Here is a 14118-nt window from a genome sequence, read left to right as displayed (position 1 = left end):
TCACGTGACAGACACCAAATTAACCCCCCCCCCCCTATCCTAATGTGATATGTGGCCCCTGTGATGCCGCTATTTCTACAATAAAATTACACCCCACCTTCCCCCCCCCCCTTCCTTTAACAGTGCAATTAATCCATTTGTAAATACCCAAACAAAACAACTCAAAGGATTTGATGAGCTAAAAATAGAATGTAAACTGTGCTATTTATACATCGGGAATTCCCACTTTCCAACAATTGAGTACGCTATGAACTATGAAAAGACATTCTCACACAATGATTTACATACTTGGAGCACTTCAATGGATAAGCTGAAGTTTATCATTTGTTAAAAAAAAACAATGCCAATAAATGACGAATAAGAAAGCTACGAAGTAAACATATTAAACTTGATGTTTTAAAAAAATGGAACTGCAATACACAAATTGGTGAAAAGTTGTGAAAGAATGCCGTTCATGTAATGTTTTTTTTATCTCTATCTACCTGTATATAAAAAAATTGTACCTATACATTATGTATACATAAATGTTAATGTCTGTACTTATGAAAACATACCAAAGATATACCATTAATTTTTATTATATAATAATTTTTTTCTTAATTTACAAACATTTTTTTTGCTTGGATTTATAAAACAACTATCAGCAGCATTGGAGACAAGATCGTAAAAAAAAATAACAAACGCTTTAAATGTGAATGTTTGTGGAAAAAAATGTGGATACACAAACTCAATACACTGTATTCACATTTATGACATAAGATCGGTTTGTGTGAATGAAAGTTTGATTTGTGCTTGTGCATTATAGAAACATGATAATTATGAAGTTTTATGGTAATTAAACTTATTATACTATATCTTGATGTGTTTTTTTATGGTTTTTAACGAGAAAATGAAATTCACATTAAAAATAAAAACATTCACACATGCACATTTTCGTACATACGCAGGGTGTTGGAACAACTTAATTACATTTTAAATATGCTACATAAGTCCTTGTAAGTATTTTTGTGCTTTCATGATAATCTATAAACAAAACACCTATGGTCAAAGCACCTGTGGTCAAAGCACTTATGGTCAAAGCACCTGTAGTTAAAGCACCTGTAGTCAAAGCATCTATGGTCAAAACACCTATGGTCAATGCACCTGTGGTCAATGCCCCTATGGTCAAAGCAACTGTGATCAAAGGTCCGCGTACCGTTTATTCGTGTCATTGTTTTTCCCCACACAAATGTATTTTGTGTACTTATATCGATATACATACCACATATATGCCAATTTTTAATGGTTGTTTATAATGGATATACATAAATACAATGACATTGATAACGTAATTCATTTAGTGTCTCAAATTAGTTTTTAATAGGACTATAGTATAAAGTCAATACGCCTAAATATTTACTACTATACATTTATCAGTTAAATTTCTGTTAATTTTCAATATTACTAGGCTAAAATCTGACTGATAATAATCATACACCACTATATTTTTATCAATTAATTCAATGTATTCTTTGCTTTTCAATAAGACTATCCGGAACTTAAATAAGTGGTTTGGAAACAAAATTATTCTAAGAATTCGCTCAAGCGTAACCTCTTTCTTGACAATTCGGACGAGCAAACAAAAAAAAAAAAAAAAAAAAAAAAAAAAAAAAAAAAAAAAAAACAGTACCCTCTGTAATCTTTAATTAGCGCAAGTGGGTATTAATTAAAGATTATTTTTTGTCTGAAATGTCAACACAATAGACGGCGATTTGACCGACCGTTATACGTCGCCAACAGCCGAGTCGACGTGATTGATTTGTTTACAATCAATACTGATCAATACAGGATTCGTTCGGCCGTGTATTGTTGAGAGGTTTAGTGACAAAGCAGAGATTAATTACATGAATGGCCGTAACCTCCACTCAAATTAATTGTGTTTTTAGCTGTGTTATTTATTGGGTGGAGTTAGTCTTTATAGATCCGGCTTATGATTTGAGCACCTGAACTCCAGATCGAACTCCTGGCAATCGAAGCGTCTGGTGAGCAGATCCGTTTATCTCTCAAAGTTGCCGTCTGATGAAATTGTGGTTCTCTTTGTTGAAGTCGACAGTTGTTATCTGAATACTGGCCACAGCGCATCAAAGCGCACCAAAGCGCACCAAAGCGCACCTAAGCGCACCAAAGCGCACCAAAACACAACACATAAACGTATTTAGTCCTCTCCTTTACGTTCTCGCAATCTGCCTTCCACCTCCTCGTCCTCTGTCAGTAAGTCAGGTACCCATCAGAGCTGAGTGGACTCAGTGATGTCATACAGTCACAAGTCTGAATCTATATCCGAACTCGATACCTTCGAGCTAGCAGTCTAACGCTCTACCCTTTGACCACCAATACCTGTAGTATGATCAGACATCTTCACGATTTGATCGCCAAGAAATAATAGAGAAAACCTTGCCTGGAACAGAATGTGGTCAACAGACCACTCTTTAAGAGTTTGCTGATTGTACATGATATTGATCTGTTGTGTTTTGGAGGATTTAAAAAAGTTCACCTTCATTCCACCAGCTTAAAGTTTGATGGCCATTAGTAAAACGTCTCTTTTTCTTCCTTCTTAATCCCGTTCGCGCCCAAGACACATGGGGCAGATGAAGTAGAGTTCATCTGATTCATAGACCTCATCTGATTCACTAGTAAAACGTAACTCTTTGTATCGACTTACGTTCATATCCTATGGGAAGCTGTGTTCGTATAGTAGAGCACGATTGCTAACCCGAAAATCTCGAGTTTGAATCCCGGGCTCGAAGTCTGTAGAACTTGCATGAGTCCACCTGCCTTTTATGTCAACCTAATTCACCTTAGGGAAAGTCAAGGTGGTGGTGCATAGAACTGAGCACACTATCCATTCACACAACAAGATCACAAAACAGGTCAACTCTATCTCACCTTCTTCAAGGACCACCAGGTTCGAAAGATAAATTACATATATTCTCAATGTAGTTAACACAGTAGTTCCTTCGTTCATGTTTCTACCAGCCACACTGTAGCGGAACTAACAAATCCCAGCACAACTTAGCAGACTCCCACTTTTGTGGACCTGCGGCGTAGGATGAAAGGGTTAAAATTTCCAGCTCCTGAAAATTAACGCCACGTTTATTTTTAAAATCTTGTTAACGACCTGCTTTTAGCTTAATTAATCGATTCATAAAATCAAATTGCAGTTTTTTTTATGGAGAAAATGAAGCGAATGAAGGATGCCGTGTCTTTAAAATATGAGTGACAGATACTTAGATTAAATAGTAAAATAAAAATATGTTGTTTCATTAAAGTAGATGTTATTACGAGATAGTCGTGTTTCATTTACCACAATATGGAAACTACACACACACACACACACACACAGTTACACACAGAGAGCCTCACACACACACATAACCCGTAAGGATTTAAATGCAAGTAAAATTTATACCCAAAATTTCGAGAGTAAACATAGAGCAATACGAATATACTGCGTTGAAAATTAACAAGAGTCGGCCGTCCTTTTGGAGCTGATAGCGTAGGAAGGGGTGGTTCTAACCCCTAAAAACCCCATCTGCCTACGCCACTGAGTGACACCAATATCTTCAAGTTTGAAACACAGTGGTAGGTAATCTGTTGCCCTTGAGCTGAAGGTAGTTTTTTTTTCAGGTATTATTCAAAATATTTGTAGAAAAGCGTTGTGAAAATTAGACACACAATTTTTAATTCTACTAAAATGTCGGTTTTATGTTGCTGATTAAATGTTGAGAGAAATATTTTTTTTGGTTCGCTGTTACGCATACATTTTTCTAAAATTTCATATATGTAGGTTTAGTAACAGAAATCAAATTTAATAGAAAAAAATTAGCTGAAAATTAATAAATAAAATAATAAAAATAAAAAATGGCTGAATAATTAAAAAAAAAAAGTTAATAGGAGAAAGGAAACAAAAACTAAACAAGATACCATGTAGAGATATTTTTTTTTATAGTCAAAAGATTTTATTTTAAATCAAAGATAGTTAAAAAAATATTGATAACTTTTTTTAGGAAAAAATTAAATATTCGTTGCTATGAATTTAGCGGGATAAAAAAAACGAAACTCTATTCTGACTATTTTTGTTGTGGGGGAATGAGAGAAATGTAATTCCTGTGTGTGATTTTAAATTACTCTTATTCAATTATGTATATAGCTGTATTTGATTTTCAAAGTTAGATGAATGCTAAAAATGAAACAATATATACTATCAGGGGAGTTGTCGGACTTTAAATTTCTAATTGATCTTATCTCCCTTTTTAATGTAATCGATAAAACAACACTAATTGTAGATAATTTTAAAGATAGTGATAATATTAATAAATTCTGTTTAGTAGAAATAGTGGGTGGTTTAGTGAGATGGTGGTGACTTAAGATGGTTGGTGTAGAAGGTGTTTCAATTGATGTGGTGAGTAGAGCGATTAGTGACACCAACGTGTTATGTTTTTTGTGAAACATGGACTAGACAGAGAGCGGTTTATGAATGGTGACACACGTGAATGGTGGATGATGTGAATGGTGATTCAAGTGAATTGTGACTCAACAGAATGGTGACTCAAGTGAATTGTGACTCAACTGAATGGTGAATGAAGTGAACGGTGACTCAATTGAAAAATTAATGAAGTGAATTGTGACACACGTGAATTGTGACTGAAGTGAATGGTGACTCAAGTGAATGGTGACTCAAGTGAATGGTGACTCAAGTGAATGGTGACTCAAGTGAATGGTGACTCAAGTGAATGGTGACTCAAGCGAATGGTGACTCAAGCGAATGGTGACACAAGTGAATGGTGACTCAAGTAAATGGTGACTGAGGTGAATGGCGACTCAAGTAAATGGTAACTCACGTCATATAGTGGCTGTAATGAGAAATGCTCCAAACACACGAAAGCTCGGGAAAAGCATTACAAATCGAAAGCAGTAGTGATTTACCTTACAGTGATCCAAGACAGATCATCATCATAATTTCTGTAGACCCCTTGTGGAGCATAGTAACCCAACCACTTCTCTTTATAGTACTCGGTTTCGGTCCATTTCTCTAAGTTAGACCCACGACATTCCGGCTTCTTCTGCTTCACTGACAACGTTTATTTTCCCAGTTAAGACAAAAGGTGACACAAAATGGCGATTCGATGGTGACATCCTGTGGTACACGGGAATATTAGCTCGCGGTGACCCAACACAGAGAAGTCAGCTGGGAAACTCTAGACTCGACGGACCAAAACCTACCAAGACCAATCGACCCAAAGCGGAAACAGGCCGCAGGGGGAGATAATGTTTCTCCACTAGTTACTTCCCTGTCATAAGAAATGTAGCTGTCTTTTCTTCCCACACAACATAAATAACTAAAAAACAACTACAAAACAACAATTTTGGCTCGCGTTTTATTGTTTCTTTAATAGCTTTAATAACATTTTTTATTGGCATTGGAGAATGTATATATATATATATATATATATATATATATATATATATATATATATATATATATATATATACATATATACATTAGCTTTTCTTTCCACCAGAAAACAAGTTACAAGACGTCAGTTGCTTTATTTTGGAGTTAGGTCTTATAAATGGGTTGCTGTTCCCAGCTATTGAGTCTCATATTCCCGGGGTTTAAACTCGGGACTTCTCGGTTTAGCGACAATGAGCTTTACAAGCACGACCAAGCCGACAATTTTTATCTTTAACTTATGTCGTTAATATTTTTATCAACCGTCAACAGGGTACAAGTACAAGACCCGTGGATACATACAACATTTGTCTGGGAAAGAGACGTTGTACATAATATGATCTAGCAGTGTGTAGGACAAGTGTCATGGACCACAGTAGACACAGGGCTAACAAAGTCAGCTCTTTACAACAGCCGTCATGCTCTCTGTTGCCGCAACCACATTTGAATTGACACATTTTAATAGAATTCAGTTTTAACCATTTTCGTCCTGTATCCTAAGACAAAGACTTTCTTACTGGACACTCGATTCTTATTATTTTATATTAATTGTATGTGCACATAACCTATAATTATATTTTCATTAAAATGTGATTCGATTGTTATCAGACTAGATATAAAGAAAAACAACTCAATGATAAATACGTGAAATTTTTTTTTTCAAAAGCCATGAAATATCGATATTCGTACTGCTAAAAATCGTATTTATACACACTCCTCAAGATGCTGATTTTACTTCACTCGTCTTTGTTTAAAAATAAAAGACGTATCGATACCCACCTCTGACTTTAATGTGAGTACGATTAAGTTGTTAGATCCTGGCGTTTTTTTTTCTTCTCCGCTTCGATATTGACGTTTCGGATATCGATATTTTGACGCGACCTCCAGGGACGATAATCGGTGTCGTAATCGTCTGGGTAAACCTTGCCGATGCCGAAAAAAAAGCCTGCAGTTTGTATCGGCGGTGCGATAAGTATCGGCTGTACCTTCGTCGTCTGCTGGCCCACGGTGCCTCCTGCTGGGCGGTGATTGTGGCAAGCCTCGTTCTGCAAACAGTCAAATTATGCGAGATACGCGCCCCCGGTGTACGTAGATCTCGTCGAATCTCGGATCATTACAAGCGCGAGGTAGAACAAACTTCACACGAGCGAGTGTATTGATGGCTGCAGAGCCGGATCAACCTGCGAAATCTGAGGGGAGACAATAATGTGAACAATTTCTTGACGACTTAAAAATATCGCAATTTTTTTTTTAATTTTTTTTTGTATTTTTTGTGTTTTTTTTTTTTTTTTGCTAGGCAAATCCAACCAAGCTTTAAACGTTGTCTTTCATTCTACTTGTAACTATAACTCTAGCCTAGATCCATCTCTATTCGTAGAATTAGGTTTTGTTCAGCCGGTTAAACATTACCTGTACAAATAGGGTGTTGTTTGGTATTACCAGAAGAGCTGGGGTGTACTTCGGCTGGCTAAACATTACCGGAAGTGTTCTTTAGTGGGCTAGACATTACCGGGAGTCTTCTTTAGTGGGCTATACATCACTTGTGCCAATAGGGTGTAATTCAGCGAGCTAGACTTTACATGAAATGTTGTATAGTGGGCTAAGCATTTCCAATAGAACTGGGATGTTCATCAGCTGAAGCTGATTGATTTCTTGCTTAACCATGTCTGGAATGACATGTTAAAAGTGGCCATTCTTACTGGATGTGATTGACTGAACAGGTGTCACTTTTTGTTCACTTCAACTTTATTTCTCCTCTTCATATGTTTACGGTGTATCACCCATCCCCCCTCCCCCCCCCCCTCCCCCCGAAAAAAAGGCATGACATATGCAATTTTTTTTCTCTCTACTCCACCAATTCTCTATCTATTCCCCCCCCCCCAATACATTAATCACCACTTTACTCATTTTCCCAGTTTTCCCACAAACTGGGCACTCTACGCTTTGTTCGATCTATGCAATAAATATATTGTACGGGGTAATTTAGCGTAAGCGTTTGTTCTACGAAACGTTCATTCTAGGAAGTATTCTTTACACAAAACTTTGAAGCATCAAAACATATTTTCAAATTAAAGTAAGAATCGAATACGTTTAGGAGACGGTCGAGAATTATTTCCCGTATCGAATACTACACGGTAACAAGACATCGCATGCCACAATTAACAAAACAACAACAATAACAACTTACTAATAAATGCCATCAAAATTCTGCATTGGTTTACATCATACGAGTCGAATTACAAGAGGAAGGAATGCAAAACAAGTTTAATTTACATCAGAAACCATATTCACTAAACTGAGAATATATGTATCATATAACTTTCGCGCATAGTGTTGAGAAAAAAAACCCAAGAAATCTCGAAACTGAAACTGTCCATGAAATATGCTTTTACAGTAAGCGAAAAGAAATTCTCATGTCTGCTTCTATATCTTCATTAAAAGACGCCGGTAAAAAATATAATCGAAAGATATGGGGGGAAAAGTGGAAATTTAAAAAATGGCGGAATTTTAAAAAAAATGGGGTAAAAGAATCAATGAAGCCAAGTTGCGAAAGAGGCAGTTATTAGATTATAATTATTTACAATTGATCACTTTTCATTAAAAATGTTCCAAGGTTAAAAAAGAAAGTTAGCTTACAAAAAAATATTTGAGTGATATTTTTATTAGGGGACGCGTCATTGAAATGATTCATTTCCCCGATAGAAATTTGGGGCTGGTAGCAGTTTATGTTTTTATTCTGCCGAGGCCATTTCAATCTTAAAATATAATTTTAGCAACTTATAAATCATTTTTATTTGCTTTAAATCAAGCGATGCCATTTTTTAAAAATATCCAGCAAATGTAAAAAAATAAAGGCAGATTTTTTTTATATTTCTGCACAATACATTTTTTAATTAGTCACAAGTTCATTAACAATTATTTTTGTTATATTATAACAATTATAATTTATAATAATAATTATTATTATATGTTATTTTATCAGCATTTTCTCAAAATGCCAAACCTTCATCTCTTTCTAAATGATCATCCCAAAACCAGACCATTGGTCTTAACTACATTTTCTCCAATCTCTAAATGCAGAAAATCCTGAACTTCATGATACATTACAACGTGGGCTCTCCCAAAACACAATAAAAAATCACACTTAAACATACATCAATGTAACACAAAGCCACGCCTACAAATATTATACACAACCCCACAAACCAATAAACGCGAAGATCGAGATATGTAAAAAAAAAAAAATGAAATAGGATCGAAATAAAACAAACATAAAAATATTTTAAAAAATAAAAAAAACATGCATGAATATTTGAGCAGGTTTTATTTGAAACAACTGGTATAGTATTTTCTAACGCAATAACTTGATTTGCATTCAACTCGATTTTCTTACTCTTCAATTGTTGAAGCATCCTGCAATATTTTCAATTGAGTAAAAAAAAAAAGAATAAACAACCTTATCATATATCATGGGTTGCGGTAACATTACTCGTACAGTGAATTATAAATTAAGAAGCAAATCATTAATTCAAACTAAGAGCTCACTCTCAATTAAACAGTAAATAATCAAATAAAATATAGTTTACACGTAAACTAAAACCCCTAAACATATTAAGATCAATTACATTATTATAGTTTTGAATTTACTTCGTTTTTCATACTCCGGTTGATACTTTTGTTTTGTTTGTTGTTAATTACGAAAAAGCGTGTTGGGTGAATGTAGGATTATGGGATAGCATGAAAAAAAAGGGATGGAAGGGGGGTGTGTGTTAATGATTAAAAATTTAAAGGCGGCTCAGAATTCTTTTGTGAAATACCGTCGCAGCGATATACGAACCGAGGGGTAAAAAGAAGATGTTTCTCATTATTTCTGCAATTTAAAATCTTCTCTGTAATGGGTGAGCTACATGCATTGGCAAGCAGACACCGCCTACTTGGGTTTCGATGCCCAGGGTGATAGCGGCGACACCCTGATTGTGAAATGCTAGGGTTTTTTTTGTTGGTTTTATAAATAACATTTAAGAAGCTTAGCTGCAGTTGGAAGAAAGGGGGGGGGGAGGGAAGCTCAAATTGGACCCTTAGCTTCATCTGCTTAAAGCTATTCTGTTCGTATTTTTTTTTGTTTAATTGAAAATGTAAAACGAAATTGTATTAGTTACATTTCAAGAATGAGTGTTAGAAATGCACGTTATTGTTTAAAGATGGAACAAAAGTTTGATTTAAATTATTTATTCTTTGTGCTTCTGTTTGTCATTGCCATGGTGTGTCAATATGTTTACAGAGATACTCAATATTGTTTAACAAAGACAATCCACATGCATTATATATATATATATATATATATATATATATATATATATATATATATATATATATATATATATATATATATAGGCCTATATATATATATATATATATATATATATATATATATATATATATATATATATATGAATGTGTGGGTGTGTGGTTAAAGAAACGTCCATTCCCATCATACCAAGTAACACAAAACAGGTCTTATTAATTTCACAATTCTGGAGATTAACTCTTTTATTAAGTTGATGAACCTGTATTTAATTTTCCTATCGCGTTAGATAACTCTTTATTCAGGTCCGATAACTCTGCCACACGCTTAGTTAAAAATCAATATCAGGTGTTTTTTTTATTTTATTAAATCGTTTCTTGTTCAGCCAAATCTAAGATTTAAACTTAAACAACACTTTATTGAAATCTTGTAAGTTTTTAATTTAACTGACGAAAAAAAAAAAACCCCCAACTCGGATGAGATAATTGATGAACATTATTCCAGACCAACGATCCGCCAAACACTTCTGGCACCATGAACTCAAATCTTGAGACCCGCTGTGAAAAAAAATTAAAAAATCGACCGTGTCTGCTTTTAAAAGGGAGACGCGCTTCGCGGAAACACAACTCAATGATTATTATCCGTGTCGTTAGACAGTAACTAAAAACTCACGTCGATGACTACTGTTTCAGTACACCGCCCCCCCCCCCCCTCCTTACACATCCCCTCCCTCCCCCTCCCCGATTGCTGGAAACTTTGACTCGCCCTCAGGCTTGCGGGTAGGTACCTAGGTCTATAATCACACGTAGTACGTGTTTTGGTGGGGATAGAAGGGAGTGGGGGGGGGGGGGGGATAGCTCAACGGGGTAATTTATAACAGTGGTACCGTTCTCTATCGTTATATTGCGTTTTAATATTTTGCCTCGAGGGGGGGGGGGGGGAATTTTATTGGGGAAAGAAAAAAAAGTTTTTTTAATTATAAGGTGAGACTTAAGCGAAATGTTAAAACTGGATTGAGTTATGTTTGAATCTGTATCTAGCCTGGGTTATATGTATGGGTTAATGAGAGACCACAAGCTTTCTTACAACAAGCCTCGGGTAACTAAGTCAATGAATGACGCAGTTTTTTGAAGAAATATAAATATAAGCATGTATTTACTACAAACAGTTATTGGTTTTTGTTTTCTACTGCTTGTTAAAATGGTTCGATCTTGCCTTTGTGTGATGGGTATATTTAGATGAGAGGACTTGCTTGATCTGAATTCGATTAGTTAACAATGAAGACTTAGACTAACTACAGCGTTATGGATGGAAGAAAGAGTAATGATAATTGCAGGGGTCACTGTCAGTGCTTTGACTAGACCCTCCACTGTCAGTGCTTTGACTAGACGCTCATCTGTTAGTGCTTTGACTAGACGCTCCACTGTCAGTGCTTTGACTAGACCCTCCACTTTCAGTGCTTAGACTAGACGCTCCACTGTCAGTGCTTTGACTAGACGCTCAGTGCTTTGACTAGACGCTCAGTGCTTTGACTAGACGCTCCACTGTCAGTGCTTTGACTAGACGCTCCACTGTCAGTGCTTTGACTAGACCCTTCATTGTCAGTGCTTTGACTAGACGCTCAGTGCTTTGACTAGACGCTCCACTGTCAGTACTTTGACTAGACCCTCCACTGTCAATGCTTTGACTAGACGCTCCACTGTCAGCGCTTTGACTAGACGCTCCACTGTCAGTGCTTAGACTAGACGCTCCACTGTCAGTACTTTGACTAGACGCTCCACTGTCAGTGCTTTGACTAGAAGCTCCACTGTCAGTACTTTGACTAGACCCTTCATTGTCAGTGCTTTGACTAGACGCTCAGTGCTTTGACTAGACGCTCCACTGTCAGTACTTTGACTAGACGCTCCACTGTCAGTGCTTTGACTAGACGCTCCATTGTCAGTGCTTTGACTAGACGCTCCACTGTCAGTACTTTGACTAGACGCTCCACTGTCAGTGCTTTGACTAGACGCTCCACTGTCAGTGCTTTGACTAGACGCTCCACTGTCAGTGCTTTGACTAGACGCTCCACTGTCAGTGCTTTGACTAGACCCTTCATTGTCAGTGCTTTGACTAGACACTCCACTGTCAGTGCTTTGACTAGACGCTCCACTGTCAGTACTTTGACTAGACGCTCCACTGTCAGTGCTTTGACTAGACGCTCCACTGTCAGTGCTTTGACTAGACGCTCCACTGTCAGGGCTTTGACTAGACGCTCCAATGTCAAGGTGAGAGGTTAAAATGTGATTGAAAGTCTACATTTTGAAAGTTGAGCAAGTTATGTTGAAAGTCTATATTTAGAATATTTGAGTATTAGATTTTGAAAGTCTATATTTTGAAGGTTGAGCAATATATGTTGAAAGTCTCCTTTTTGAAAGTAACGGAATACATTTTGAAAGTCTACATTTTGAAAGTTGTTTAATAGGTTTTGAAAGTCTACATTTTGAAAGTTGAGCACTTGATGCAATTAAAGTTAGACAATTAAAATAATTAGTTTGCTAAGAAAGCAGAGTGGGTATAATGATAGTTAATTTAAAATCAAACATAATTAAACGCTATTTTAATTCGGTTTCGACTAAAACAACAATTTAACAATTAAATATACAATTTTATAAAAAAAAATCTCTGTTATTCTCCGTTGTCACAGTTTCAAAGAAATAAAATCCACAATCTCCTAAAGTCATCTGGTTTTTGTATGAATCTAATCTTCGGCTGAATTATACTCAATGACATAATGTTAGTTCCCATGACACACAAATAAGAATCAGTATCTAGTTATCACTCACTACTTATTCTTTCCTTCTTATGGATCACGGCGCCCCAATAAAATCTCCAGCTATATCTAGTACCCGGCAGTGTATTTATCTAAACATTAAGCTCCCGGGTTGCACAAACCTGCAACCACACCTCTATATCGGACTATATTTAAGGTCTCTCTTTAGAGACCATATAAGCCCTGCCGCCCTTGCTTCGCTTCCAACAGTATTTTTCTTGAGGTTCTAGTTCTGCCCACGTCTAAGAATTAGCCGAACAAAATGGTGTTGATCCTGTATTCTTTAACTATTTGTTTTAATTACGATCCTGTTGTATTTTTTAAAAACATTCATCATAAGAACTAACAAATCAGTGTATATATGAAGGTTTAACACGTATCTGATACATATTTTATTATAACAAATATCACGAAATCGTGACCTTGTGGAATTATATCTAACAATACGAAATACATTACGAAACAAATGAAATGATGATATAGAGAAAACTGCAAGATATGATGAATACGTAATGGATAAAAGGAAAATGTTTGATAAAATGTACTTGAATGATGTCACCTTATACCGCGTTGCTATTTTTACCTGTAAAGAAAGGACATGGTCGGATTACCAGGCAGCTTAGGATTAACCCTGGCTTAATGCAATCCTCGGCCGGCACAAAGGTAAAACGCGAGCAGGTCAAGATACAAGGTATACAATTAACGAGCGGTTAGTGTTTATCAAGGGAAGTAACCTAAGACACACATGGGCTTAATGCAAAGATTACACCTGAAAGATTATCATATATGAAATGTGTGGTTTGTCAACATATAAAAACAGATGAAATGTCGTTACGTTGTTAGCGTTAGCAAAACGTATACAAAAAACAATTTCAGAGAAATCTTTGCTTAAATATTCCCAAATGATTGTCTAAAATTGTACGGGGTGCTTGCAAAGTTTGAAACAATAGTGCAGTCTTTTCTGTTGTGTGCGACTAAGCTTGTTTGTTCTCTCTTCTTTCTTTCTCTATTTATCTTACACTACATACCCCTGACACTGGTATCTTAATCTCTCCACCTTACCTGTAGTCCCACCTGTCTCACTCATATCGTCTCACTAATTCACGTGACACCCGTCTCTTCTGTGTTGGTCTCACTTTCATTGGTTCTCTCACTTATCAAGGTACACACAATTTTTACCGAGAGACAAAGTGAACTTAAGACTAACAAAAACCATACTTCAGTATACACACACAAATTACTGACAAAGTGAACTCAATGTCATACTTCACAAAAGCCATACTTCACAACACAAAATTACTGACAAAGTGAACTCAATGTCATACTTCACAAAAGCCATACTTCACAACACAAAATTTACAGACAAAATGAACTCACGCAATACTTCACAAAAATCATACTTCAACAAAATAATACAACAATTTTACTGACAAGTTGACTCACGGCCATAAGTCACAAAAAAGCCATACTTGACTAAAAAAACACAATCTTTACTGACAAAGTTGACTG

The 14118-nt window shown here is 35.9% G+C and overlaps 1 protein-coding gene across 1 annotated transcript; it reads right to left on the bottom strand.

Annotated features, from left to right (window-relative positions):
* Positions 1-11533: 11533 nt before the first annotated feature.
* LOC131954920 (variant surface antigen B-like) lies at positions 11534-13889 on the bottom strand. The gene is made up of 2 exons (XM_059318766.1): positions 13851-13889; positions 11534-12091 (listed from the first exon to the last, which is right to left on the bottom strand). Exons 1-2 carry the CDS (start codon positions 13887-13889, stop codon positions 11534-11536), a joined length of 597 nt encoding a protein of 198 aa, XP_059174749.1.
* Positions 13890-14118: the final 229 nt, after the last annotated feature.

Source organism: Physella acuta, unplaced genomic scaffold (assembly GCF_028476545.2).
Source record: "Physella acuta isolate Inbredline_101_S28 unplaced genomic scaffold, ASM2847654v3 ptg001040l, whole genome shotgun sequence".
Lineage (NCBI taxonomy): Eukaryota > Metazoa > Mollusca > Gastropoda > Physidae > Physella > Physella acuta.
This window is presented reverse-complemented; position numbering and strand designations above follow the sequence as displayed.